The following is a 23,424-nucleotide window of genomic DNA, read 5'->3' as shown; positions in this document are numbered from 1 at the left end:
GGGTCAGAGGGGCGCAGGGCCCAGGAGAGCGAGAGAGCCTGCGGGGAGTGCGCCTGCGGCAGGAAAAAGCGTGTTTTCTGAAACCCCCCGAAAATCAGAAGCATCCGGAAAGTGCGGGCCAGCAGAAACTCGAGGGCGCGCGGTCACTGCGGGCATGCTCGGGCTTCTGCTGGGCTGCGGCGCGAAAGCCACCGAAAGCATCTGCAGAAGGGCCAGCACAGCACAGACTCTGCAGCTAATTTTCTGCAAATTAACCGGCCATCAAAAACATGCTTTTTCATTTAGCTTGGACAGACAAGAGCAGCGCGCACTCAGGAGATTAAGGCATTTGAGCACTTGGAAAATCGGAGAAACTCAGGCCGGCCATCAAAAACGCGCCTTCTGCGGGTGTCTGGGCAAGTGAAAGAGAAAAGTTGGCTGGACTTTCCCAGCATCTGCGACTTGAAGATCATTCTGAGAGCATGCATAGAAAGACGTGCTGATTTATTTTTGGAGCATGCATGTGGACGCAGCTCAAAGGCAGGCGGACGGCGGCAAACCAGCGTGCCAGCTGAAATGCGGCAGGGCTTGGGTTTAAAAATAACCAATTCCAAGGGCGTATTTCCGGCAGAGGCTAGACAGCAGTGTTTCGGGTGAACGTTTCGTACACGCTCTGAACCTCCTCAAGAACTGTCCGGAAGTCGACTGTGTTGTCCATGGGCTTAAGCGGAGTGACCAGCGGGTCAAGGGTGTCCAGGCCCTCGGCTGCCTCCTCGATCCACAGGAACTGCTGCATAATAGAGTACTTCCAAGCATACAGCTGGTTTATGGCCGGCGCTGCTATTTCTCTGAGCATCTCTGTGGGGTCGGCAGAGCTGTGGGCCTGCGCAGCGCTTTCCTCAGAGCCGTTGTACTCCGCCGTGATGTACGCTATTGAGTAGCCGGAGGGGCAGACCTCCTCTGCCTCCCCCACAACAAGCAGGAATATGTCCGAGTGCAGAGTCTTAGACAGCAGCATGGCCTGCTTGCTCTTTGCGTCTGGGAGCGACCGGAGGATGAAAACCCCCCTGGCAGTGCGAAGCACTCTTCTGCGCGAGTTTGGGATTGTAGCGTAGTACTGGTCATTTGCAATGATGAAGTTTGTGTGCACATAGTCGTCCACGCCATCAGCGCGCAGGCTCAGGAGGTATCCGGCTTCGCGCCTTTCCATTCCGGTGATTTCTGTGGACATTCGGGTGATGCCCCCCTTCACAGCCGATAGACGGGCAAACCCCTGCGATATCTCGCTTATCCCGTACTTCGGGTACAGAAAGGGGGAGTTCCCAGACTGCTTTTCCCCGTTGATTCGAGAGACGCTCCGGAAGTACGTTGTGAGCCGCATGATAAAGCCGGCCGGCTCCTCCTGCAGATACTTGCTCGAGGTGTACAGCGCAATCCCGTGCCCAATGATTGTGCGCAGAGACTCGGATATTCCGTAGTAGTCGTACAGGTCTTGGACACTTCTCCACTGGGAGGAGATCGCTTTTTTCTCTATGTCTGTTGCGTTGTAGAAGCCCTTGATCATGTTCACAAACTTGTGCAGTTTAAGGAGCTGCAGCGGGCCGCAGAGGTTGCTTGTCAGAGCCGACGTCTTTGTGGTTGGTATCAGAATGCTGCTGCTGTCTTCTTTCACGATGTACTGCTCGGATATAATGGAAAACTCGATGCAGTGCGCCAGATTGTGCTCTGCTATTATTTTTATAAGGCCTTCGTCTGCCAGAAATATTTTGGGCGTGAGGTCTATGTACAGCTTAGACGCCTCTTTTTCTCCAAAAACACTTTTGAACTGTTTCTGGTGCGGGAACTTTGCCTGCATTTCCCGAATAAAGTCCTCGTACTGGATGGTCCGAGAGGATGAGCCGTAGACAGAGGAGGCGTCCATTTGCAGTATTTTAGCGCCTGCCGCTGAAAGAAGCCCGGCCAGAATAGACTCTTTTACGCCTGTCCCCAAAATGACTGCGTCGTATATTTCCTGTGGAGTTTCCTCGGGCATTGTTTGTATTTATAATTTCTCCTTTTTTCTGACATTTTAATATGGAGGTTGATCAGACAAGAGAATCACGTAGATCTTTCATACCGGATCTTTTGATACGTTTTAAGCGATGTGTGCGCACCAGGAAGCTTCTTAAGTACACGCTGCTTATGTTGGGCTTTGTTTTGGCGATTGGGATCATAGCAACGTTCTATATAATGGGAGCAGCGCCCAGCAAAGAACACCAGGACGGCGATTCTGCGCCTATAGAGCAGAATGATGAGGAGAAAAGCACGTGCATGTGCGAAGAGACAGGCTCCGCAGATTTCCAGCCTGCTTTTGGGAGGGCGCGATTGGTTGCGTCCGCAGAAACAGATACTAGCATGATTCTAACGGAAATAGGGGAGTCTACCCCGCGGGAGAGCTTCAATGCAATATACAAGGAGAAGATTTTCAGCAAAAAAGACTGCAGCGACAACCTGTGCGGAAAGTGCAGGCAGTGCGGATTCTTCAACGACGCAGAGCTGTTTTCAAAGCTTGCTGCCAGCGCAAAGACATACGGGGCCCCAGCCCTGCTGTGCGACACAACCAGTAGCTTGACAAAGATGCTAGACGACGTTAGCGCGCTGTACTCAAACTACAGCAAAAGGTTTGTGCAGGTTCTAGCAGAAGAGATCGCGAACAACCGGGTCCTTCAGGTGACTTTGCAGGTGTATGCGACAAAAAACCAGGGAATGGAAAAAGCGCCGTTTATGTGCAGCATAGTTGTGGAAGGGCTTCAGAGCTGCTTTGCGCACAGATTTAGGCTGCAAAACCTCACGAAGGCCAGCGAAGCCAGCCTTATGGAGATGTTTGAGCTTGCGTTTAAGTACAAGGGGTACAGCTTGCGGGCGTCGCTTAAGTCCGTGTGCAGAGCGATATGCGTGCTCAAGCCTGGAGAGCGCACGGAGGTGGTTCTTGAGGCTGTTTTGCTAGATGCGCGCAAGAAAGCTGCGGACAGCAAGGGCGAGCTGGCCAGGGCTCTGGAGTCCCCCAGCGCGCAGGTGGAGTATGCGATTCGGTACACGAGCAGCGGGAAAGAGACAGTGCAGGAGACAGTTAAAAGGTACAAATGCGCACACTTGTTCTCTCTCCTTGGAAGCAATGGGCCCGAAACAGACAAAATAATGATTGCGTTCTCGCCAGACCCCATTCGGAAAGTCGAGGGTTTTTTTGACTGGGCTATAGACGGGTTTAGAAACTTAATTAGAATGCCCGAAAAAGAAAAACCCAAGCCAGACCAGGGCAAATACTATGGAACAGAGGAGGCCTATGCCATCAGCATGCTTTCTTCCTTTGCCGCGTGGAGGTACGGGCAAGAGCCTGTTCACATAAAAGTGCTGGCTGTGCCGGGAGAGATTAGGTCTGTCGCTGTGTGTGGAAGCGTGCTGCCCATCTTGTGCGAGACGCAGGACGCAGTTGAGCTGGCCGAGCTGTTTGACCAGGTAAGCATACTTGCAGGAAACGCATGCAGCGAGTTTGTAAAAATAGCAAGAGATGCTCTCGAAATGCTGAGCTACGCAAAGGAAGGAAGCCAGGCGGAGATAGAAATTCTGCAGAGCGGCCAGAACATTGCAGCGTCAGTGCACATGGAGGGGCCAGAGAAAATTTCCGCATGGAAAAAATGCTACAAATTTGTGCTTCCATTGGGCCTTTGCAGCGCGCTGAAGGGGGACACAAAGGAGCCTTGGCTGTGCACGTTCATGCAGGCGCTTGCCTTTGTGACCTGTGCAGAGAAGCCGGAGGACAGCAAAGGGTGCGACGAAGTTGTGCAGGTGAGGCAGTTTTTGGGGAGCGAGAAAGAGTGCGTTGCATCCAACAAGGCGCCTGCAGAGAAGGACCAGGACGTTCTGGACTTCGTGTACAGCTACCTGGGAGACAAAGAGAGCAGCGAGATGAAGTATGTGGCTCTTCTTGTGGGAAAAACGCTTTTCCTAAAGTTCACGACGGAAAGCACAGAGGACGCCAAGCAGGTGCTGCACAGCACGCTCTACGAGTACACGAGCGCTGGGCTGACTGGTGCGATCCGAAAAGCGCTGGGCTCTAACGTGTCGTTTGGGATATTGAAGCAGAGAGACTTTGTGGCATGGGCCGGGGTGAAAGTGGCATACGACGAGTACAAGCCAAGCATGACACGCGTGTCGCTGAACGTGGTGGACTATGCGTACTACAGGTTGTACTTCCTGGCCAGGCCAATACTGAACAGCATAAAAAGGGGGAACTTGGCAGAGCTCAGTCTGGCAGATGAAATCCCGAATTCTGAGGAAAACTTCTGCCAATGGCTCTCAGGCTTGGGCCGGTTTTCCAAGTTTTTGTTCTCGCACCCGCTTGTGCCCATCATACTGGAGGCGCCTGTAGGACACTCGCTGGCGCTGTCCATTGAGATGCTGGACAAAAAGGCAAAGAAAAAACAAGAGGAAACCACGTGCAAGATACGCATACGGTGCGGCGCCTTTGAGGAGACGGTCGAGCTGCACTACAGCGAGCTGAATCTTTGCACTTCAAGCGACGCAGACAAGGATAAGCCAGTTAACCTGCTTTTTGCGAGAATACTAAACCTTCCCACTGTTAAAGAGGACCCCAGCGCATACCTCAGCGTGAAGATCGAGTCTCTGCTGCACTATCCAAGCGTGTACATCACTATTGAAGAGCACGGAGACGCAAACGACCGTTTACACATGGAAAAAGAGAAGATAACGGTAAACATCGACACAATGAAAAAGAATGCAAAAATTCTTGCAACGGATTCTGCAGATGCATTCAAAATGAACACGCCCCGCATTATCAATGGAAACATAGGCGTGATCGTGGAGATTCTATAGGCGAAGCAGCCGATAAACGCCGCGCCTTTCAGGCCTGCGCGCATGCTCAAATGCTTAGCAAATATTATGGCAGCCTGCCGCCCGCCTCAGAAGAGGAGCTCGGGTTATTCGGGCTTTGTGAGTCTATTCTCGCAAAAGGCATTTGAAAAATAAACAGCATATTTTAGCTTGCTTTCGTGCACAGCTGCAGAGTGTCTTCCAGCCCAGGCCGGACAGCATAAACCACCGGGTAACAGCGTAGGCGTCTTTATTTAAACGGCAGGCCCCAGGACTCTACCCAGCACAAAAAGTGGCCATGTTCTAGAAAAACTTGTCAAACTGGTCAAACATGGAAGAAAACCCGGGAGGCATCATCTTCTTAAGCTGCTTTATCTGCGCCTTGGCTGCGTCTGGGGTTATCGCTTGGTCCTGCCCTTTGCCAGGGCCGCCCCCAAAGAGCCCAGCAAACATGGGGTTGGAGGAGAGCTGCTGGAAGGTTCTGGCCATCATCCTGTACGACTCAACGGTCTCTCTCACCTGCAGGGGCGTGACACCGCTCCCCTTCGCGACTCTGACCAGCCTGGGCAGAGACTTAATAAAAACTTCTCCGTTTGTTTTAAGCTCCTTCCGGGTCATTGCTGAGAAGATGGTTCCCATGGTTTTGAAGCCCTTTTCGTTGAACATAGTGCTGTTTATCCCCGGGATGAGAGAGAGAAGCTGGCCAATCGGCCCAAGCTCCAGTATCTTCTTGTACTGCTCGTAGAGGTCGCCCATGCTAAACTCCCCTGCCTTGATTTTTCCAATCAGCTCCTCCTGCTTCTCCGCAGAAATGCCTAGGTTCTCAATTTTCTCCACGAAGCTGTTGATGTCCCCCAGGCCCATAAGCTTCCCAACAAACCCCTTGGGGTTGAAGGACTCAATGTGGTTCATTCCCTCCCCGACTCCTATGAAGGCAACAGGCGTTTTTGTTTCAGCAACGCTGCACAGAGCGCCGCCTATGTTTTTTGTTCCGTCTGTTTTTGTAATGATCACAGACCCCAGCCTGACCCGGGACATAAAGCTGCGCGCGTGTATTTCCGCTGCCTGCCCGATCGACGCGTCCACGACAAAAATCGACGCAGTTGGGCTGATTGCGTCCACAATCTCGCCCATTTCTCTAAAAAGCTCGCCCTCTTGCGTGTGCCGCCCGCTTGTGTCTACAAGCACCAGATTGCACCCCTTTCCCTTGAGCTGCTCGGCTCCCGTCCTTGCAACCTCTGCAGGGTCCACGGACGTTGACGAAATAAACACCTCCACGTTCATCCCGGAGACGTTCTGCAAAATCTGCTCGTATGCCCCTGCACGGAACGTGTCCGCACACACAATGCCGACCTTGAACCCCCTCTGTTTGTAGTACTTTGCATACTTACAGCAGGTCGTGGTTTTTCCACTTCCCTGCAGCCCCACAAACAGCACAGTCGAAATTTCCTTCTTTTTTGGCCGGAAGGGCTCTTTTCCCGAGTCCATAATTGCGCAAAGCTCTTCAAACACAATTTTCTGCAGAGCCTTCTCTTTTTGCGACTTTGTTTGTATCTCCTGCGGCTTAAACCGCTCAAGAATCCGCTTCCGCACGTTCAGCACGATCCGCGTGCTTACGTTTGAGCTAAGAAGAGACGTGGTTATTTTCTTTATGGCATCGTTAAGCTCTTTTTCTCCCTCCTTGGACCCAAAAAATCCTTGGAGTGCATTGCTTATTCCTGCGCCTAAGTCTGAAAGCATGCTTTTCACAAAAATTATTTATTTTTATGGCTGCCAGTAGTTTCGGGTATAGGCTGAGCTCATTGGACATGCCCAAAACAGAAACATGCCTCTTTCCTCACAAATGCTCCACGCCCCCAGGCGGCTCTCTCTGCGCGCTTGCAGGCTGTGTCCTTAAAGCACGCGCGTTTTCATCTTGGAAGAGGTCGGAGGCGATGGGGTAGAGGCGCTAGCACGGCACGGCATGCGCGCTGCAGGCAGGCGGGGGGTGTGCGGCGCTGAAAAGCAGCTGCTTGCCAGTTGCTGGCATAAATATCTGCAATTTATTTTTTAATTATTGTTCATGGACTTCAGCAAGGGAGAAGAGAGTATACAGAAATACTGGGAGGCAATTAAGGCTTTTGAAATGAGCAACAAGCTCAGCAAGGGCAAGAAGGAGTTTTCATTTTATGACGGCCCACCTTTTGCAACGGGCCTTCCGCACTACGGGCACATTCTATCGGGGACGATAAAAGACACGATAACGCGTTTCTACTATCAGCAGGACTACCACGTAGAGCGAAGGTTTGGGTGGGACTGCCACGGGCTGCCGATTGAGTACGAAATAGACAAGCTGTACAACATCAAGACCAAGCAAGACATAGAGAAGATCGGCGTGAAGCAGTACAACGAGTACTGCCGAGAAATTGTCATGAAGTATTCGGCGCAGTGGGAGAACATAGTTGGCCGCATGGGGAGGTGGATAGACTTCAAGAACGACTACAAGACCATGGACTTCAGCTTCATGGAGAGCGTCTGGTGGGTGTTCAAGGAGCTGTACAAAAAGGGCCTTGTGTACAGGGGGTACAGAGTCATGCCGTACTCCACGGCGTGCAGAACCCCGATGAGCAACTTCGAGGCAAACCAGAACTACAAAGTAACCACAGACCTGACAGCAACGGTGCGGCTGCCCTTGCTCAAGCCAATAACTTTGAACGGGAGGGAGTACGCGAAGGTCTCGTTTTTGGCGTGGACAACAACGCCGTGGACGCTGCCAGGAAACTCTGCTCTGATGGTGGGCCCTGGAATGGACTACGTTCTTATCCCGGACAAGGTGGAGGGCGCGCACGTTATTGTGGGGAAGTTCTACGCAAAGAAGGCAAAGCCTGCTGAGGCGTTCAAGGGCGCGGACATACTCGGCGTTGAGTATGCGCAGCCGTTTGCGCACTTTGAGGAGAGAAGAGGCAGCGGGTACTTCCGAACGTACGGAGCAGAGTTTGTGGTCGAGGGGGCTGGCACAGGAATAGTGCACTGTGCGCCCGGGTTTGGAGAGGAGGACTATAACGCGTTTGTGAGCAACGGCATCATCCGGGAAAACGACGAGGTGGTCTGCCCGGTCGACGAGAGCGGGTGCTTCACGCAGGAGGTGGCCGAGTATGCGGGCCGGTATGTCAAGGAGAAGGAGCTCGAGAAGGAGATCATCCGGCGCCTTAAGGACAGCGGGGCTCTGTACGAAACCACGTCGGTGGACCACAGCTATCCGTTCTGCTGGCGGTCAGACACGCCCCTCATATACAAGGCAGTGCCCAGCTGGTTTGTGCAGGTGAAGGACGCAGTGAAGGACCTCACGGAAATGAACAAAAAGATCAACTGGAGCCCGAAGGCAGTTGGGGACGGAAAGTTCGGGAAGTGGCTGGAAAATGCGCGCGACTGGTCCATATCCAGAAACCGGTACTGGGGAACGCCCATTCCCATCTGGATACGGGAGGGCGCAGGCGCCAATCTGACAGAGGACGACATCATTTGCGTTGGGTCGTCGGAGGAGCTTAACGAGCTCTCGGGCGTGAAGGTGACAGACCTGCACAAGGACATTGTGGACTGCGTGGTGATAGAGAGGAACGGAGTGAAGTACGTCAGAACCGAGGAGGTCCTGGACTGCTGGTTCGAGAGCGGAAGCATGCCGTACGCACAGAAGCACTTCCCGTTCGAAAACGAGAAGCGGTTCCAGATGACGTTCCCCGCAGACTTTATTGCAGAAGGCCTTGACCAGACGCGGGGGTGGTTCTACACGCTCCACGTGCTCTCGGTGCTGCTGTATAGCTCTCCGGCGTTCAAGAACGTGATGGTCACGGGGCTGGTGCTGGCCTCGGACGGGAAGAAGATGAGCAAGCGGCTGAAGAACTACCCAGACCCCGTGGAGATAATGAACACGCACGGGGCAGACGCAATGAGAATGTACCTGATCTCGTCCACGGCAGTGAAGGCAGAAAACCTCAAGTTCACAGAGGCCGGCGTGACAGGCATTCTGAGAGAGCTGCTGATTCCGTGGCAGAACTGCCTTAGGTTCTTGAAAACAACGTCGAGCGCGCAGGCCGAGGACACGACCGGCTGCGACGTTGAGGACATCGCGCTAAGCGTGTCTGACATGAGCATAAAAATGAGCGAAGACGAAAGCCTGCTGGACCTTTGGATTCTGCAGGAGTTTGAGGAGTTCTCGCTCTCTGTGCAGAGGGAGGGCCTGGCCTACAGGCTGCACAGCGTGCTTCCTATGGCCGTGGACTTTTTGGGAGACCTTAGCAGGTGGTACATCCGGCTCAGCCGAGACAGGCTTAGAAACACAGAAATGAAGGTGCTGAAACACATTCTGAAAGGCTTCTCTGTGATTATGGCGCCGTTTGCGCCGTTCTTCAGCGAGGTGTGCTACCAGGAGCTGTGCGGAGACGGCGAGGGCTTCTTTGCGTGCGACGTGCCGGAAATGGTGAGCCGGCGGGGAAGCGAGGCCGGGCTGTCTGTGCACTTCCAGATGTACAAGGCCCAGATAGAGAGAACAAAGGAGAAAATACTGAAAATATCCAAGCAGACAAAGGCAGCTTCTCTGGACAAAATTTTGACAGACTTCAGAAAAGTAAAGAGCGTGATAGAAACCGTGCGCGTGATTAGGGAAAAGTGCGAAATAGCGCTGAAGATGCCGTTGATGGAGATTTCAGTCGTGGGGATGGAGGACTCTCCGGTGCTTACAAACATCCTGAAGAAAGAGTCTAACTCCATGCGCGTGGTGTATAGACAGGAGAGCGACTACGCGTGGAAGAAGGAGGTTGTTCCAGACTTCAAGAAAATCAGCGCGCTGTACGGCGGGGCGGAGGTCCAGAAAAGGTCATCTGCCATCCGAAAGTGTGCTGGGGACCAGGAGTCGATAGAAGGCTTGATGCGCTCGGGGAGTGCGCTGCTGGATGGGCTTAGCATCACCCGCGAGGAGGTGATTTACAGAAGAGAGGCTGTTCAGCTGCCGCCAACCCAGAGAGGCGCAGCCGCGTCAGACACTATCTACGTGGTGGTGCAGACGGAGCGGACCCCGGAGATAGAAGACCTGTGGATCCGGAGAGAAGTCAAAAGCTGCGTGCAGAAGCTCAGAAAAAAGGCAGCTCTCTGCATATCAGACAGAGCACTTCTTCACGTGGCAGGGATAGAAGCATCTCACGTGATCTGCGACGCAAACACACGCATAACAGGAGAACTGCCTGCTGACGCTGTGACGGAGGTGCTGAAGCTGGCCAAGCAGACGATTACGCTGTCGCTATCAAAGGAAAAGTAGCGGGAGCGCGCTAAACAAAGCAGCATGCTGGAAGCACACAGGGTGTTGAAGGCTCTGCCGGCAGCAGCGCAGGCGGAAATAAATGCACACTTTTAAAATTAGATTGCGCTTGGAGGGGCTGCCTGCACACGCGGGCTGATGCTGCTAGATATTTGCCGCGGGGCACCGCTTTGGCGCAGCTGGAAAAGCACTATTGTGCAGAATAAGGCGCGCCTTCGGTCTGAATTTGCCAAGGTGGCTGACGGGCGTGGGCAAGAGAATTCGGGTTTGGGCTGGAAGTGTTCGGACGGAAAAGTAAATTTACAGAAATTTACAGAAATTTTAAAGGGGCATGCTAGATGAAACAGAAAAAAACGACAGAATGAGCGCCCTGATTGGGCAGGTCATTCAGCTCGAGGACGAAGTTCAGCGAGTGCGCGAGGAGAACCGGGTGCTGAAAGAGAACATTGTAAACTCAAATCGCAATCTGTCGCAGGAAATAGTATGTGCTGTTGTAGCGCGCATAGATGCGCTCAGGCAGGAGCTGCACGCCAGCAAAAAGCCCGAGCTGGATGGGCGCGTGCAGGAGGCTGTGCACGTTCTCCACGCAGTCACTGAAGGGCTGAAGAGCATTGCAGTCCAGCTCGAGCAGGAAATAAGGGGGCTCCTTGAATCGAGCTACTCGCAGTACAAGGAAATCCAGGAGATGTCCCAGAAGCTGGAGCTGTACGCAGAGATAACCCGGAAGCTTCTGGTGATAAAGGATGAGTACATGAAGACCCGGCGCATGGGCTAGCACACATAGCGAAAACACACATGCAGGCACTGCGCAGGTGCTGTACAGTTTGGAAAGACTTGGCGCATTGTCTGAGGCGCCCTCGGACGGGCGGCGCGCCAGCAGAGAAGGAGCCAAAAAAGCAGCTGCCCGTCCGAGGGCACACGCTGAGGAGAGCGCACAATAAATACGCGCAGAAATAGCACAGTTCAGAAGCAGAAGGTTTTATTTTCTCTAGAGTTTTTGCAGGAACCCCACAAGGGAAGTCTGGGCTTGTGCGCGCAGGGCCTGCCCGGCTAAGGGCTGCGGGCTCAGAAAGCCTGTTTCTGGGGACCGCGCGCTGGCTGTGGGCAAGGGGGCGCTTGCAAGAAAAGTGGAAAGTGGAAAAAGCTGAAATGCGCCCAGAGCCGGCAGTGTGCAGCGCCTTTGGAGTCTGCTAAGCAGCTGCGGAGGGCCCCAACGGCGCGCTTTTACAGAAGGGCACTTTGTGCAGAAACTGATCTGAAAATATTTATATGAAGCGCACAAATTTATTTTTAGTTTTCGTAGAAATGGACAGCCTTAAGGGGATGTATTATATAGATTACATCTTGTATATGTATATAAGCCACGCTATATATAAAAGCGAAAGAAACGCGCGCATCTCGATGCCAGACTCGAATTTGCAATACTTCTTGTCTATGATAAACAATATAAAAGGCCGGTTGGATGCAAAAGGGCATCCTCTAGAGGAGGAGATTCTGGTAAAGTACATTATTTTTCTGGCGCATTACAACATAGTGACGAACTTCTTCACGCGAGACATAAACAGAAAGTTCTATAAGGTGTTTGATTATCTCAAGAAAAGCGATGCAGAGTTTATGACCAAGCTAAAGAGGGTGGTTATATGGGGATACAACGGGCTTCTCGTGGAGAAAGGCGCAGAAGAGTGGGAGGAGTACTCTTTGCTCTGCCAGGAAGAGTGCGATGCGAGGATAGACGAAATTATGAAAAACGCAAAAATTGATGATTCTCTGATAGAGGGGAAAGAAAGAGAGAACTTTTTTACCGCCTTCAACAGAAAAATGATGGACGAGATAGCCGAGCTGCTGAAAAAAATGAACATTCCTCTGCTGTCGGAGATGAACCAGACCGGCCGGGTGAGAGACGTAATGAAGGAGATCTTGAGCCACGCCGGCTCGTCGACGGACACGGACATGGTGCTGTGGCACGGCGGATTTGACAACAGCGGAAGCGTCTGCATAGAGTCAGAAGACGAGAACGTGTCAGATACCGACGCCAAGCAGGAAAGGGTGAAGCCGAGGAAGCCGCTGCTCAGACGCGACGCGATTTCGTTCACGCAGAGATACCGGCACATAGACATTGAATCGATGTTTAGCAAGAGCCTGCAGGGGGTCGAGGTGGAGTGGGACGAAAGCATACCCGAAGAAAAAGAAAAAAGCTACAAGAGGCAGCACAGACCAGACCCAGCAGAAACGTCTGCAAATATTATAAAGAGAGTCCGCAAGTCAAAGAGGGTGTGGACTTCGAAAGAAACAGAAATACTCATAGACGCGATTAAAAAGCACGGTCCTGACTGGTCGGTGGTCTACAACTCGTGCGGGTTCAAAAACACAACGCGAGAGCAGATTATAGACAAATACAAAAGCTTGATAAGGTCCAAGAAAATAGAAAGGGTTTCTAGAAAGTTGCTGTAGGCTTTAAGCGGTTCGGGGCTTGAGCATGCACAGAAGAAGCCCAGCGGTTTTTTGCCAAAACCCCGAATAACCCGAGCCCGAATAACCGGAAACCAACGCGCGAGCCGGCGCACTTCCACAGTGCACAGAGGCCAGGGCGTTCTGTGGATGCAGCACATCCGCATGCCATCCTAGCACAGCCGGCCAATTTGGAGTGCCCAGGGCCTTTCAGCACATTTAGAGCGCGCTCCAAGTTCTGAGACCATAAAATAAATATCACATTTTATCCACTGGGCCCATGTTTCTATAGCCCGAAAAAACAGCAGGCTGTGGCAGCGCACAAAAGCCTGGATCCGCTAAACCATGGAAAAGACGCCAAGCTGGCGTGGCACACTTTTGAATTACATTTATATATTTTCATGCTCTACTCTGGAAGCTCTAGCTCATCCTTGAAAAGAAGAGAAAGAGACTCGGCCTCTATTTCCCTGCCTTTCTGCTCTATTCTGTCCTTTACTTCCTTCTCCACATACGACATGTTCTCCTTTACTTGCGAAATGACCGCGGGCAGCTTGCCTGTGAGCTCGCTGACCGTTCTCTGTATCCGAGCAATTTCTTCGTCAAGCGCGTCGCATGTTTCAGCCTCAGGGGCCTCCACAACTGCGCGCGCTTGCTTTATCTGCTTGACAATGCCCTCAAAGTGCTCGGTCAGCTCGTCCTTCAGCCGCAGAGGCAGCTCTTTCCGCAGCGTGCACAGCGTTTTTAGCGTGCTAGTCTTGCTCTTCTCGGCCTCTTCAACCTGCGCCACAAGGCTTGCATGCTCTTTTTTTCGCTCCAGCTTCTCCTGCGTGACTTGTCCAATGTCCAGCTCCTCGCCCCCTATCTCCACGTTCTTCAAGAACAGGTTTTTTATGTGCATGAGCACGTCCAGCTCGGCCTGGCTGTGCTTCGCGTTTTCCTCCGTGCCAAGCATCTCCTTGAAAATGTCCTCAAACATTTCGACACTTTCCAGCTGTATTTTCATAGCCCGCAGAAGTAAATAATTTAAATACAAAAGCTTCTTGCCACCAACGCCCGAAAGCCGGCTGCTGCACGGCAAACGCGCAAACCGGATGCAGGGCCAGCACAGTGCCAAACACGGCGCAGGGTGTGCGCATATCCCGAAAAATCCAAGTTCTAGAAGCCCGAAGTGCATGAATATTTATTGCCCAAGGAAACCCGCGTACTATACAGAAATTGCTCCGGTGTTTTCCTCCATTAAGTCTAAAATGCATTTCAGAGAGATAGCATGCACCTCTTCCTGCGATGCGTTGAGGATCCTTTTGTGCCTGTACGCTGCCAGGAGCTGCTTCATAGAGGAATACACCTTCTCTTGGAACTCTCGGTTTTCGTACAGCTCCTCCCCAAAGCCCGACCGGGTCTCAACCGTGGCAGGAGGCACGTCCAGAAAGATGGTCAAGTCTGGCTCGAGCATCCCCTTGTCGGAAAACGTGCAGAACTTTTCAGGAAGTCCGTTTGCAATCGAGTAGCTCACGCCTGACAGAATGTACCGGTCGCAAAGTATAACCGTGGGCAGGCTTCCGGGCTCTTCCGAGTTTCTGAGAAGGCCCTCCAGCCGGGCCTTGTCCTCCCATCTGTTGGCCGAGAACAGCAGGTGCATGGCCTCTTTGGCAATTGTGTGCTTCCCGCTGAGCACCTCAGATATTAGCTTTCCAGTGTGGCTTTGCCGGTTTGGATAGTTGATTGCGCTGGCCTGAAAGCCCTTTTTCTGCAGACTTCTTTTCAAAGACGCAACCAAAGACGACTTTCCGCTCCGGTCTATCCCCTCTATAGCAACAAAAAGGCTTTTTTTCATCCTTTTTTTTTCTTGTCTCCTTATATGCTTGTCTTTGCCGGCCAAATTTAAGCGCCAAAATAGCCTTTCCTCCAAATAAATGCCGTGTGAAGCCTTGCTTGCAGCAGGGCTAGAGAGCCTGGGCTGGCAGATGCAAAGGGGCGTGCAAAAAGGGCATGTGTGTATCCAGTGCGTGTTTATTTGTGTTGGAGAAAGCGAGCAGCAGGCGTGTCGTCGGGGCTTGATCCCCCGCGAGCCTCTTACAAGACAAGCGGCAGGTCGGACTTCAGGTCTAGAAAGTCAAACACGTCTTCTTTGTACTGCAAAATCAGCTTTTTGCTGTCCTCTTCGAGGGAGTTTTTTATAGCCAGCTCCAAAAGGTCGTTGACCAGGCTGCCGGCAGGCCTCGAGGGGTCGAGAATCGCCTTTTGGTACAGCTCAATCGCCTTGCAGTACTTCTTCTTTGTGTGCTGGATGAAGCCCAGCAGAAGGTAGTACTTGCTTCGGGTTTTGCTGTGGTACGAGATATTTACATCGCATAGAGCCTTTTCAGCAAGCGCGGTGTTGTCTTTAAATAGATAGCAGATGCTTTTGAGAAGGGCTTTTTCGCCCGAGCACTCCTCCTTCTGGACAAAAGCAAGCGCCTCGGTGTGCCGCTCCTGGGCCACCAGAAGGGACACATAGGGGTTGAAGCAAAACTGCAGCCCGTACTTTTTCTGTATCTCGAGATACTTCATCTCTGCCTTCTTGTAGCTCCTCATTCTGTGGTACTCCAGAGCAATGCCCAGGGAAGGGATGTGGCTCTCTTCCAGCAGAACCTCCGCCTTTTCGTAGCAGGCTATGGCGTTGGTGCCCTCGCACAGGAAGGCCTGGCAGTACCCCAGAAGGATCCAGCCCATTCCAAACAAGTTGTTCAGCTGCAGGGCCTTGAACAGCGACCTTTTTGCGTCAGAGTGCTTTTTGATCATGATATAGTACATCCCTGCAGCCACATAGGTGAAGTAGTGCGTTGGGTACACAGACGCCATGTACTGCGCCACCTGGAAAATCTCGCTGGTTTGCCCCTCGTTGAACAGCCGCTTTGCAATCCTGCAGCAGGAGAAGGGCGTGTGGAAGGACCGGGTGAACAGGGAGAAGCCGCCCGCGCACTCCATTAGAATCTGCTGGAAGAGCGCCTGGACCTGCGGGCTCTTTATCCGCCGAATGTACTCTGGCAGCTCGCTCAGCGACTTGTTCATGCCCACGTAAATGTAGGCCTCCAGATTTCGCTCGTCGTGCTCAAGAGACGCCTCCACGCACTCTCTTCTCTTCTGCTCGCTGCCCCTTTGGACAAGCGCTTGGTAGTAGCTGTTCAGAGACTCGCTTTTTATGGGCCTGCACACGCCCTCGTACGTTCTCTCTATCTTTTTGCACGATATTTGGAACTGGTCTATCTCCGAAAGCTCCCCAAGCCGCTTCATGGTCTCTATGTACAGCCTCTGCACGTCTGCATATTCAAGAAACTCTTTCCGTCTGTGGATAAGCCACTTAACTGCTTCGTAGTTTGACGTGGAAACAAGCGACGTCAAAAGGATGAAAAAGGTCTCCGGGGTTTGCCTTTGCTTGAAAATGTGTTCTGCCAAAAGAATTGTGCTTTCTTCAAAGCCAGCCTCTTTACAGGCCAGCAGCAAGTCCATCTCCATCGTAAATAAAGCAATTTTTTATTCATTTAATATTTGCTCCAGCCTCTCCGATGCAAACTTCCAATTGAGGATCGAGTATACTGAAGTTACATATTTTGCTTTGTCTGAGTGGTACTGCATCAGATAGGAGTGCTCCCACAGGTCGACGTTCAGAAGAACGGGGGTCTTTGGAAAATCCTGGTTCATCGTTGTCTCCAGCTGCAGCAGCTCTGTTGCCCTGCTGTATGTAACCCATATCCACCCGCTGCCCCGTATCCTTGGCAGAATGTCCACCATTTCTTTGCACAGCCCCCTTGGGAACGACGCATTTATCATGCTGAGCATTTTTTCCGAGGGCGTGTGGAACTCCTTCTTTGGGCTTATGGACTTCCAGAAAAGGGTGTGGTTTAGGTACCCGCCCAGGTTGAACAGGAGAGCTTTCTCCTCCTCCTTTTCGGGCGTGTACACGAGCTGGGTCATTTTCATGGTGCTCTGCGCCTTGTTGTATCGATCGATGTATCCCTGGTGCAGCTTGGCATAGTGCAGGTCCAGCATTTCAGGGGCCATCACGTGCGCCATTTCCTTGTAGGTGTAGTCCAGCTGCGGCAGCTGAACCACAGAAGGCATCGACTCTCTGTACTTTACAAACTCAGTGTGCATATTTTTATAAATATTTTTACTCCTTTATATTGAAGATTACTATGTTTAAACGGTATATAGATCAGGAAAGAGATAGAAGAAGCACGGGGATTGAGGAGCTGGACGTTCTTTTGGGGGGAGGGATCCGAAACGGAGAAATTCTTCTTCTGGTGCAGCAGGAGAGCGTGCGATACCACATTGGGCTGCACCGGGTGTTTTTGGCGCAAGGCCTGGAGGAGAACGAGCGCGTGGTGCACTCTTCTCTGGACAACCCGGTGGTGTCTGTTCCGGGGCTGCAGCAGGCGCAGGAGACAGGGCCAGCCACCAGCCAGGAAAAAATAGCCTGGAGGTACACGGCCATGTCTAGAACGGCGAACACTGCGCGCATACAAGGAAGCGCTGCCAACACTGCGCGGCGGTTCAACCTCAGAGCGCAGCATCCGAAGCAGGAAAGCGTGGCGTACGTGAAAGAGGCCAGCCTTTCTGCAATGCTGGCGGGGATAAAGGCTGCTCTGGGCAAGAACACGCGGGTCTCGCTCAGCTCGCTCTTTTCTCCGATATGGGGTGCGTCTTCGCAGGAGGCCAACGACTTTCTGTTTGGCCTGCGCGCGGCGATTCGGCAGAGCGGCGCTGTTTGCATGGTTTCAGTGCCCGTGTACCTGCTGGACTCGTTCAACTACGGGTACTTCGACTCTGTTGTCCGCCTGGAGGCAAACACCGTGAAGGAGCTGAAGTACGACGGGTTTATACAGTGTGTAAAAACAGAGGTGAACGACGTGCACAAGTATGCGGTTCTCTGCCAAAGCACAGGGATCCGGGTGGAGAAAATAGTTCTTCCGCCAGAGTAGACGCCCGGCTGTAGCATGTATGCTGTATATTTGTTAAACTATAGATTTATTGTAAGCTGCGGGCATTCGTGGGGGCGTGTGGCCGGCGCAAACAGCAGGCTGGGAAAGGGGGAAGGCGCGGGCCTTGGCATGCCGCGTTGCGCCTAGCATTCGGGCCGGCCCTAAGCTTCTTTCAGACAAGCAAGAAGCAGCCAAAAACACAGTTGAAAAGTGCAAGAAAAGAAATTCGGGGTGCGAGCGAAATGCTGCGGGCCAGCACAGCGCGCTGCCTTGAGTGCTTCGCCGAAAGGCTGGCAAATGCACACTTTAATTTTTCAGTCACATTGATTTTTGTCTGATATATTGACATAAATAAATTTTATTTTCTTCAGAATGCGCATGACAGCGCGGGGCCTTTTCTGCCTGCTTTATTGATGATGCAGAAAATTAAGAAAAATATGCAGCGCAAATAGCGTGTCTGAGGGCGCGCCCCTGCACTTAAAAATTAGGCCTTTCGCCTGTTAGTCTTGAAGCTCTTTATTTCTTGTCCTGCAGCTCACTTCTGCTAGTACTTCTTCTTCTTGAAAGACTCCTGCGCAGCCGACGGCCTCTTCATGGCAAACTTGTTTGTCTGCGCAAGCTGCATCTTCTTTGACGCGTTCTTCTTCTGCGACAAGGCAGCCACTCGCTTTTCAATGTCTTCGCGCGCCTTTATCCCATAGTCGCCCGAGGCCTCTTCGCCCGAGGCGTCGCACCTGCTTGCTATCGCTATCTTTGACGCAAGCGTCCTGGCCACCTGCCCCTTTATTTCGAGCGGAGCCTGTCCAACATATGTGGAGTTGTACACGATTCCGTACTTGGGCGTGTTCTTTTTTTCTTTCATGGCCTTGAACAGCGCCTTCTCTGCGCCCATCATCTGGATGGTTGAGGCAGGCTTTCTTGCAAGCTCGGTCAGCGACCCAGCCTGCGCTATAATGCGCGCGCCCATCAAAGACCCCAGCAGCTCCAGCAAGTTTGGCGCTATGTCAGCCATTCGGCTGTAGAGGTGCTCGTGCAGCTTCTCTCTTGCCGCATACATGTTCAGCACGGTGGCTGCAGCCTCTGCGATCAGGCTGCGGTCTTCCTGCGTTATTTCTCCGCCGAGGGTCTTCAAAAGCGCCTCTTTGACACCCTCGGGAACTGTTTCGTCCTTCATCAGATCCTCCTCGCTGCTTGCGTGCTTGCTCACTATTTCCAAGTACCGGCTGTTTTCCTCCACAAGCTCGCCGATTTCCGGGAAGTGCATCCCGTACCACTCTCGGAGGCGCATGCATTTGTTATTTATGTCTTTATCAAGCTTATCGATGACTTTGATCGTCTGAACTATGACCATGTCGTTCTTCTGCGGCGTCAGCTTCAGCCTGTCCCTGCACATGGCATGCGAGAGAAGCAGAGAAAGCTTGCTCATCTCTTTCTCCGAGATGTCAAGGAGCTCGGGGAGCCTGCTGTGTATCTCCTTAATAAGACTCTCAGCCTCTTCTCCCTGCACCATTTTTGGCGCCTTGCCCTGCTTTTCCATCTCTGTCTGAACAGCGCTTGCCAGCTTTGCGTTGGAGACTGCAAGGGACTTTACATTTCCTTTCGTGAGTAGCTCAATAACCCCGCTGGGCACCTCTCCGGAGGCTGCTTTTTCTATCGAATCGACCGCGTCCTTTGAGTCTGAAAATCTTCTTAGCTCTTCCAACTCGAGCGGGCTGCTTCTGAACAGCGCGTATCCAACTGTTGTCTCTTGCAAAATGTGCATTCTATTTTCTAAAACTTTTTCATCTTTATGTCAGTCCCTGGCACAAATGCCAGCTTTCCCAAGGCACTCGAAAGATTAAGCAGCCAGCACCTAACCCCTTTTCCGCCCGCTGGATCACACTTGCAATATAAAGCTATAAAGTATCAGCATAAAATTTTTTCGAACTGGAATGTGGACAACAACAACTCGGCTCCATTTACTAAATGCAATAGCACGATACGGATTGAAAAAGACCTCTTTCATTGCTGCGTATCTTAAAGTGTATGCAAAAGTAGCTTCCAATAACTGGAAAAATGAGTACAATAAAATGGTAAAGGAGTATTTCAAGAACCGAGGCACCGCAGAGTCTGTTAAGGACTACTTCAAGAAGAAGAGAGCCCACGAAATAGAATTGTTGATCGAGAAGAAAAGAGAAGAGAAAAGCAAAGTGATAGAAAGAATGATCTATGGCTATGATAGCTTGGAAACATCCAACGAAGAAAGCGACGAGAGCGACGAGTTTCTGTGTAAAGTAGAAGAAGAGATCTCCCCAGAAATTGCAGGCCTTGGCGAAACAAGCATATCCAGCGTGTGGGGCATCAAGACGCCAAACACTCTGTTTAGCACGCTGCTGCATCTCTCGACGCTGGGCAACCTTCCCCCGCACTTGGAGCTTCCGGGCCCGAAGCCAGAGACGTTTACGCCCATTGACATGCATCCGCACGCGGTTGAGGAGGGAGACGTTTCCCCCGACGGGCACACCGCCCTGTCCACAAAGGAGCAGGAGCTGGAAGATCTTTTTACCACGCTGGAAACGTCTGCCTACGGGGTCTCTGTTTCCGCTGTTGACCAAAATGCATTTGAAAAGTTCTTCCAGTGGACGCAGGAAAGGCTTGCGTATCTGGACCGAAGGAACCAGGAGCTGGAGGAGATTACAAAGCAGGAAAACGAGGCAGAAGAGAAGGCGCGCGAGCGAGTGCGGGAGTTTTTGCAAACCCCAATATCCGACGCAATGAAGGAGTACTATGCTTTGGACTTTCACGAGTATCCAAGGAAGAGGTCGCCCCGAGACAAAACCCGGTGGATGAAGGACTTCAAGCTTGTCTCCGAGCGAATACGGTCTGTGCTCAACGGAAAAATCCGCTGCGACTCGCACAAGCCCCAGCCTGGCACGCATGGCGAGCCCAAGAAAGAACGGGAAGAGCGGGGCAAGCCGCTTTGCGCGAAGTGTTTTGACATAGATCTTTTGGAGCAGGGCCTGTCTGGGGAATTTGGCGCAAAGCCTACCATGGCTGAGTGCGTGTTTAGATCCATGCTGTTCCTGCAGACCGTCATATTTACACAGCACAAGGTGGTTTCAACAAAGGACGTGGAGTTAATTAAGACAGAGCTGTACAGATTCTATGAGTATTACAGAAAGTAGCAGCCTGTTGAGAAAATAAATAAACGCAATTTATTATAGCCTGAGCACCAGCACTTTGTGCAGACGCAGCCGCCGGCAGCCCGTGCTTTTTCGCCCGCAGTGCTTAGCGCACTAGTTTCTGCGGCATGATGTGACATCTTTTTGCATCGCCCTATCATTCTGATGTTTGCGGCAGTCTTTCTTTTTTCGCCTCTTTCACTGGGGCGGCGCTGTGCATGCGCGTATTTTTCTCTTTTCTCGGCATAAACACCCAGGAGTGCATGCACGCGCACTCTCCTCCAGTGAAAGAAAGGGCTCGGCACAGGCCCAAATATCCCGGGTCTCTAGATTGGTCTGTCCCCAAGCGCTTGAAATTGCCCAGGGCGTGCTTTTATTTTCAGATGCTCCTCCACAGAGGCTGCAGAAAGAGGCGTGGGCCTGCCGCGGTTCGGCTTGGCACTGTCCAGAATTGCACTATAGTGCGTAGGCGGGCGAGCTTTGCCTGTTTCAAGCGTAGACAGCGCAGCTTTTTTTTGGCGTCTTCTTGGAGCTTTCGGTGCTCGGGCATGTTTTCTATAATAGCATATATTAGGAAGAGCGCAATAAAATTTTTTATGAGTCAAAGAATAAGCTTCGAAACATCGCAGGAAATTGGGGCGTTTGTGCGAATGACAAACATGTATGCGCTGGTTGCAGCAACGGACAACACCAGCTTTGTGTCTGCGTTTGAGGAAGTTTTGGACATTCCTGTGATACAGACCACAATAAACGGAATAAAAATGGCAGGAACCCAGACAGTTGGAAACTCAAAGGGCCTGCTGGTGTCTTCCTCCACAACCGACCAGGAGCTGCAGCACCTGAGGAACTCCCTCCCTGAAAAAATCCGGGTTCGCCGAATCGAGGAAAGGCTGAACGCCTTGGGAAATGTGATCGTGTGCAACGACAGCAGCGCGCTTGTCCATCCAGACGTGTCTTCGGAAACTGTTGAGTTTATTACGGATGTGCTTAATGTAGATGTTTTCAAGTATGCCATGGCGGAGAACAGCTTGGTTGGCTCGTACGCGGCCATGAACAACACGGCAATGCTTGTGAGCTCCAAGGCCACGGAGGAGGAGGTCGCCGAGCTTTCAGAGCTTCTAAACCTTCGCGTGGTTCCTGGAACTGTCAACAAGGGCTCGGACGTGATAGGAGCCGGCCTGGTGGTTAACGACTTCGCGTGTTTTGTAGGGGCAAAGACAACCAGCACAGAAATAGTTGTGATTGACGGACTGTTCAAGACAACGCCCACCTCCGAGCTGGGCGACGACGAAAAGAGAGCCTGGATCGATGCGCTCCAAATATAAAAGGCCTTTGCATTTTATGCTAATTAAAATAGAACTTTATTAGGTCTTCTCTACCGTGCGACTCTTCTTTGGTTTATTACATCTTACGAAATTGTTCCGTTGATTACTTCTGGCGTGCACACTTCTTTTCCGCTGATCTCTGCTGTCAGATCCTGGTACACGAGCTTGCCTTCGCGGATGGCCAGCCGGTCGAAGAACAGCTCGAGCGTTCTTTTTGAGCCGTCCCCCATCTTCACTGGAAAGGGCACAAGGCTGTCCAGCGGGTACTCCAGCAGGCCGAGTCTGTCGCCGTTTGTCTCTGTGAAGATGACAGAGCCCTTCTCGGGGGCGTCCGTGGACTTCCCAAAGAGTATCATGCCAAAGGACTTCGTGCCCTTAAAAGTGACAGGCTTCAGGTTTACAGTGAAGAGGCAGCATGCGTTCAGAAGCCTGCTCTTTTCAAACTTCCCCTTGAGGCCGCTCACAATGGTTCTCTTCTCGGCCTTGAAGTCCACGTTTTCTATAAAGAGCGTGTCGGCCTCCGGGTGGTCCATAATAGACTCTATGCGCCCAGACATTATCACCAGCTTGTAGAAGTCCGCAACCGGCCGCACGTGCTCCCTCTTCACAAATATTTCGCCGGTCTGCTCGCAGAAGACCTTCTGGTACTTTTCGTGGAGATCCGCCAGCTTGTCTATCAGATGGTCTCCTACCTTGTTCGTTATCTGCCCCTCAAAAAGCCACTTCCGCACTTTGGATATGGCCAAAATGTTGTCTAACCGCTCTTCAGGCCCGCTTGCAACGTACGCAAGCATCTGCTGCGGCCTCAGCCCAATCACGCTTGATATGCTGGCAACCGTTTTTTCGTCCAGGCCTTTATCTTGGAATAAGTGCGCAATGCACTTCCCAGGCCCCTTCGTTTTTTTCCCGTCTGTGTCGGTCAGGATCGTGTCTGTTTCTTGCGTGATTTCTATCTCTATTGGAATCAGCCGCTTTATGACGTAGATGTACGAGTGCTCTGAGGACAGCTTCAACTGCGGCACAGATTCGTGGCTGGCTAAATTTTGCATGGGAATAAAAGAATTTACTTTTTTATTTGGCTTTCGGCAAAGCCAGCCTACGCATACTCCCGTGCCAGTTCTGAGAAAACGCGGCATCTTTGGCAAATCTGTATCACATGGAATATCATACTTTGTCTGGAAAACTCCTTCATATGCGGCCGAATGGCGTGCGCCTGGGCGCGCACTGAAGCCTGTTTCTCTGCGGCAAGCCGAACGAAATAAGAAAGCGGGCAGTAGAACCGTTGCAGGCACGGTCACACCATATCGGGTTCATTTATTTGATCTTTTTTGTGGAAAAGGCGGGGGGCTTCCCGCGCTGCGCAAAGATAAATACCCGCACCCACTCCGGAA

General features: G+C 51.9%; 15 protein-coding genes across 15 annotated transcripts; 7 read left to right on the top strand and 8 right to left on the bottom strand.

Moving 5' to 3' along the window:
• Nucleotides 1–613: 613 nt before the first annotated feature.
• Nucleotides 614–2,011, bottom strand: NEMAJ01_1380 (Rab GDP dissociation inhibitor; the record flags this gene model as incomplete). The annotated part of the gene is made up of 1 exon (XM_047915218.1): nt 614–2,011. The coding sequence occupies one exon, from the start codon at nt 2,009–2,011 to the stop codon at nt 614–616; it is 1,398 nt and encodes a 465-aa protein (XP_047771175.1).
• A 41-nt stretch (nt 2,012–2,052) lies between these two features.
• NEMAJ01_1379 (uncharacterized protein) lies at nt 2,053–4,851 on the top strand (the record flags this gene model as incomplete). Its single annotated transcript, XM_047915217.1, has 1 exon — nt 2,053–4,851. The coding sequence occupies one exon, from the start codon at nt 2,053–2,055 to the stop codon at nt 4,849–4,851; it is 2,799 nt and encodes a 932-aa protein (XP_047771174.1).
• A 300-nt stretch (nt 4,852–5,151) lies between these two features.
• NEMAJ01_1378 (signal recognition particle subunit SRP54) lies at nt 5,152–6,588 on the bottom strand (the record flags this gene model as incomplete). The annotated part of the gene is made up of 1 exon (XM_047915216.1): nt 5,152–6,588. One exon carries the CDS (start codon nt 6,586–6,588, stop codon nt 5,152–5,154), a length of 1,437 nt encoding a protein of 478 aa, XP_047771173.1.
• A 322-nt stretch (nt 6,589–6,910) lies between these two features.
• Nucleotides 6,911–10,138, top strand: NEMAJ01_1377 (isoleucyl-tRNA synthetase; the record flags this gene model as incomplete). The annotated part of the gene is made up of 1 exon (XM_047915215.1): nt 6,911–10,138. One exon carries the CDS (start codon nt 6,911–6,913, stop codon nt 10,136–10,138), a length of 3,228 nt encoding a protein of 1,075 aa, XP_047771172.1.
• A 331-nt stretch (nt 10,139–10,469) lies between these two features.
• On the top strand, nt 10,470–10,913 carry NEMAJ01_1376 (uncharacterized protein; the record flags this gene model as incomplete). The annotated part of the gene is made up of 1 exon (XM_047915214.1): nt 10,470–10,913. The coding sequence occupies one exon, from the start codon at nt 10,470–10,472 to the stop codon at nt 10,911–10,913; it is 444 nt and encodes a 147-aa protein (XP_047771171.1).
• A 530-nt stretch (nt 10,914–11,443) lies between these two features.
• NEMAJ01_1375 (uncharacterized protein) lies at nt 11,444–12,589 on the top strand (the record flags this gene model as incomplete). Its single annotated transcript, XM_047915213.1, has 1 exon — nt 11,444–12,589. The coding sequence occupies one exon, from the start codon at nt 11,444–11,446 to the stop codon at nt 12,587–12,589; it is 1,146 nt and encodes a 381-aa protein (XP_047771170.1).
• Nucleotides 12,590–12,992: 403 nt separating this feature from the next.
• NEMAJ01_1374 (uncharacterized protein) lies at nt 12,993–13,589 on the bottom strand (the record flags this gene model as incomplete). Its single annotated transcript, XM_047915212.1, has 1 exon — nt 12,993–13,589. The coding sequence occupies one exon, from the start codon at nt 13,587–13,589 to the stop codon at nt 12,993–12,995; it is 597 nt and encodes a 198-aa protein (XP_047771169.1).
• A 201-nt stretch (nt 13,590–13,790) lies between these two features.
• On the bottom strand, nt 13,791–14,420 carry NEMAJ01_1373 (dTMP kinase; the record flags this gene model as incomplete). The annotated part of the gene is made up of 1 exon (XM_047915211.1): nt 13,791–14,420. One exon carries the CDS (start codon nt 14,418–14,420, stop codon nt 13,791–13,793), a length of 630 nt encoding a protein of 209 aa, XP_047771168.1.
• Nucleotides 14,421–14,659: 239 nt separating this feature from the next.
• Nucleotides 14,660–16,081, bottom strand: NEMAJ01_1372 (anaphase-promoting complex subunit 6; the record flags this gene model as incomplete). The annotated part of the gene is made up of 1 exon (XM_047915210.1): nt 14,660–16,081. One exon carries the CDS (start codon nt 16,079–16,081, stop codon nt 14,660–14,662), a length of 1,422 nt encoding a protein of 473 aa, XP_047771167.1.
• Nucleotides 16,082–16,099: 18 nt separating this feature from the next.
• Nucleotides 16,100–16,720, bottom strand: NEMAJ01_1371 (superoxide dismutase, Fe-Mn family; the record flags this gene model as incomplete). Its single annotated transcript, XM_047915209.1, has 1 exon — nt 16,100–16,720. The coding sequence occupies one exon, from the start codon at nt 16,718–16,720 to the stop codon at nt 16,100–16,102; it is 621 nt and encodes a 206-aa protein (XP_047771166.1).
• Nucleotides 16,721–16,761: 41 nt separating this feature from the next.
• Nucleotides 16,762–17,547, top strand: NEMAJ01_1370 (elongator complex protein 4; the record flags this gene model as incomplete). Its single annotated transcript, XM_047915208.1, has 1 exon — nt 16,762–17,547. The coding sequence occupies one exon, from the start codon at nt 16,762–16,764 to the stop codon at nt 17,545–17,547; it is 786 nt and encodes a 261-aa protein (XP_047771165.1).
• Nucleotides 17,548–18,091: 544 nt separating this feature from the next.
• On the bottom strand, nt 18,092–19,309 carry NEMAJ01_1369 (nucleolar protein 58; the record flags this gene model as incomplete). Its single annotated transcript, XM_047915207.1, has 1 exon — nt 18,092–19,309. One exon carries the CDS (start codon nt 19,307–19,309, stop codon nt 18,092–18,094), a length of 1,218 nt encoding a protein of 405 aa, XP_047771164.1.
• A 169-nt stretch (nt 19,310–19,478) lies between these two features.
• NEMAJ01_1368 (uncharacterized protein) lies at nt 19,479–20,711 on the top strand (the record flags this gene model as incomplete). The annotated part of the gene is made up of 1 exon (XM_047915206.1): nt 19,479–20,711. The coding sequence occupies one exon, from the start codon at nt 19,479–19,481 to the stop codon at nt 20,709–20,711; it is 1,233 nt and encodes a 410-aa protein (XP_047771163.1).
• A 593-nt stretch (nt 20,712–21,304) lies between these two features.
• Nucleotides 21,305–22,033, top strand: NEMAJ01_1367 (translation initiation factor 6; the record flags this gene model as incomplete). The annotated part of the gene is made up of 1 exon (XM_047915205.1): nt 21,305–22,033. The coding sequence occupies one exon, from the start codon at nt 21,305–21,307 to the stop codon at nt 22,031–22,033; it is 729 nt and encodes a 242-aa protein (XP_047771162.1).
• Nucleotides 22,034–22,116: 83 nt separating this feature from the next.
• On the bottom strand, nt 22,117–23,082 carry NEMAJ01_1366 (aminoacyl tRNA synthase complex-interacting multifunctional protein 1; the record flags this gene model as incomplete). Its single annotated transcript, XM_047915204.1, has 1 exon — nt 22,117–23,082. The coding sequence occupies one exon, from the start codon at nt 23,080–23,082 to the stop codon at nt 22,117–22,119; it is 966 nt and encodes a 321-aa protein (XP_047771161.1).
• Between the last annotated feature and the right edge of the window lie 342 nt (nt 23,083–23,424).

This window comes from Nematocida major (genome assembly GCF_021653875.1).
Source record: "Nematocida major strain JUm2507 chromosome Unknown 2395, whole genome shotgun sequence".
NCBI classification, from domain to species: domain Eukaryota; kingdom Fungi; phylum Microsporidia; genus Nematocida; species Nematocida major.
The sequence above is the reverse complement of the archived record's forward strand: the minus strand, read 5'-3'. Positions and strand labels throughout refer to the sequence as shown.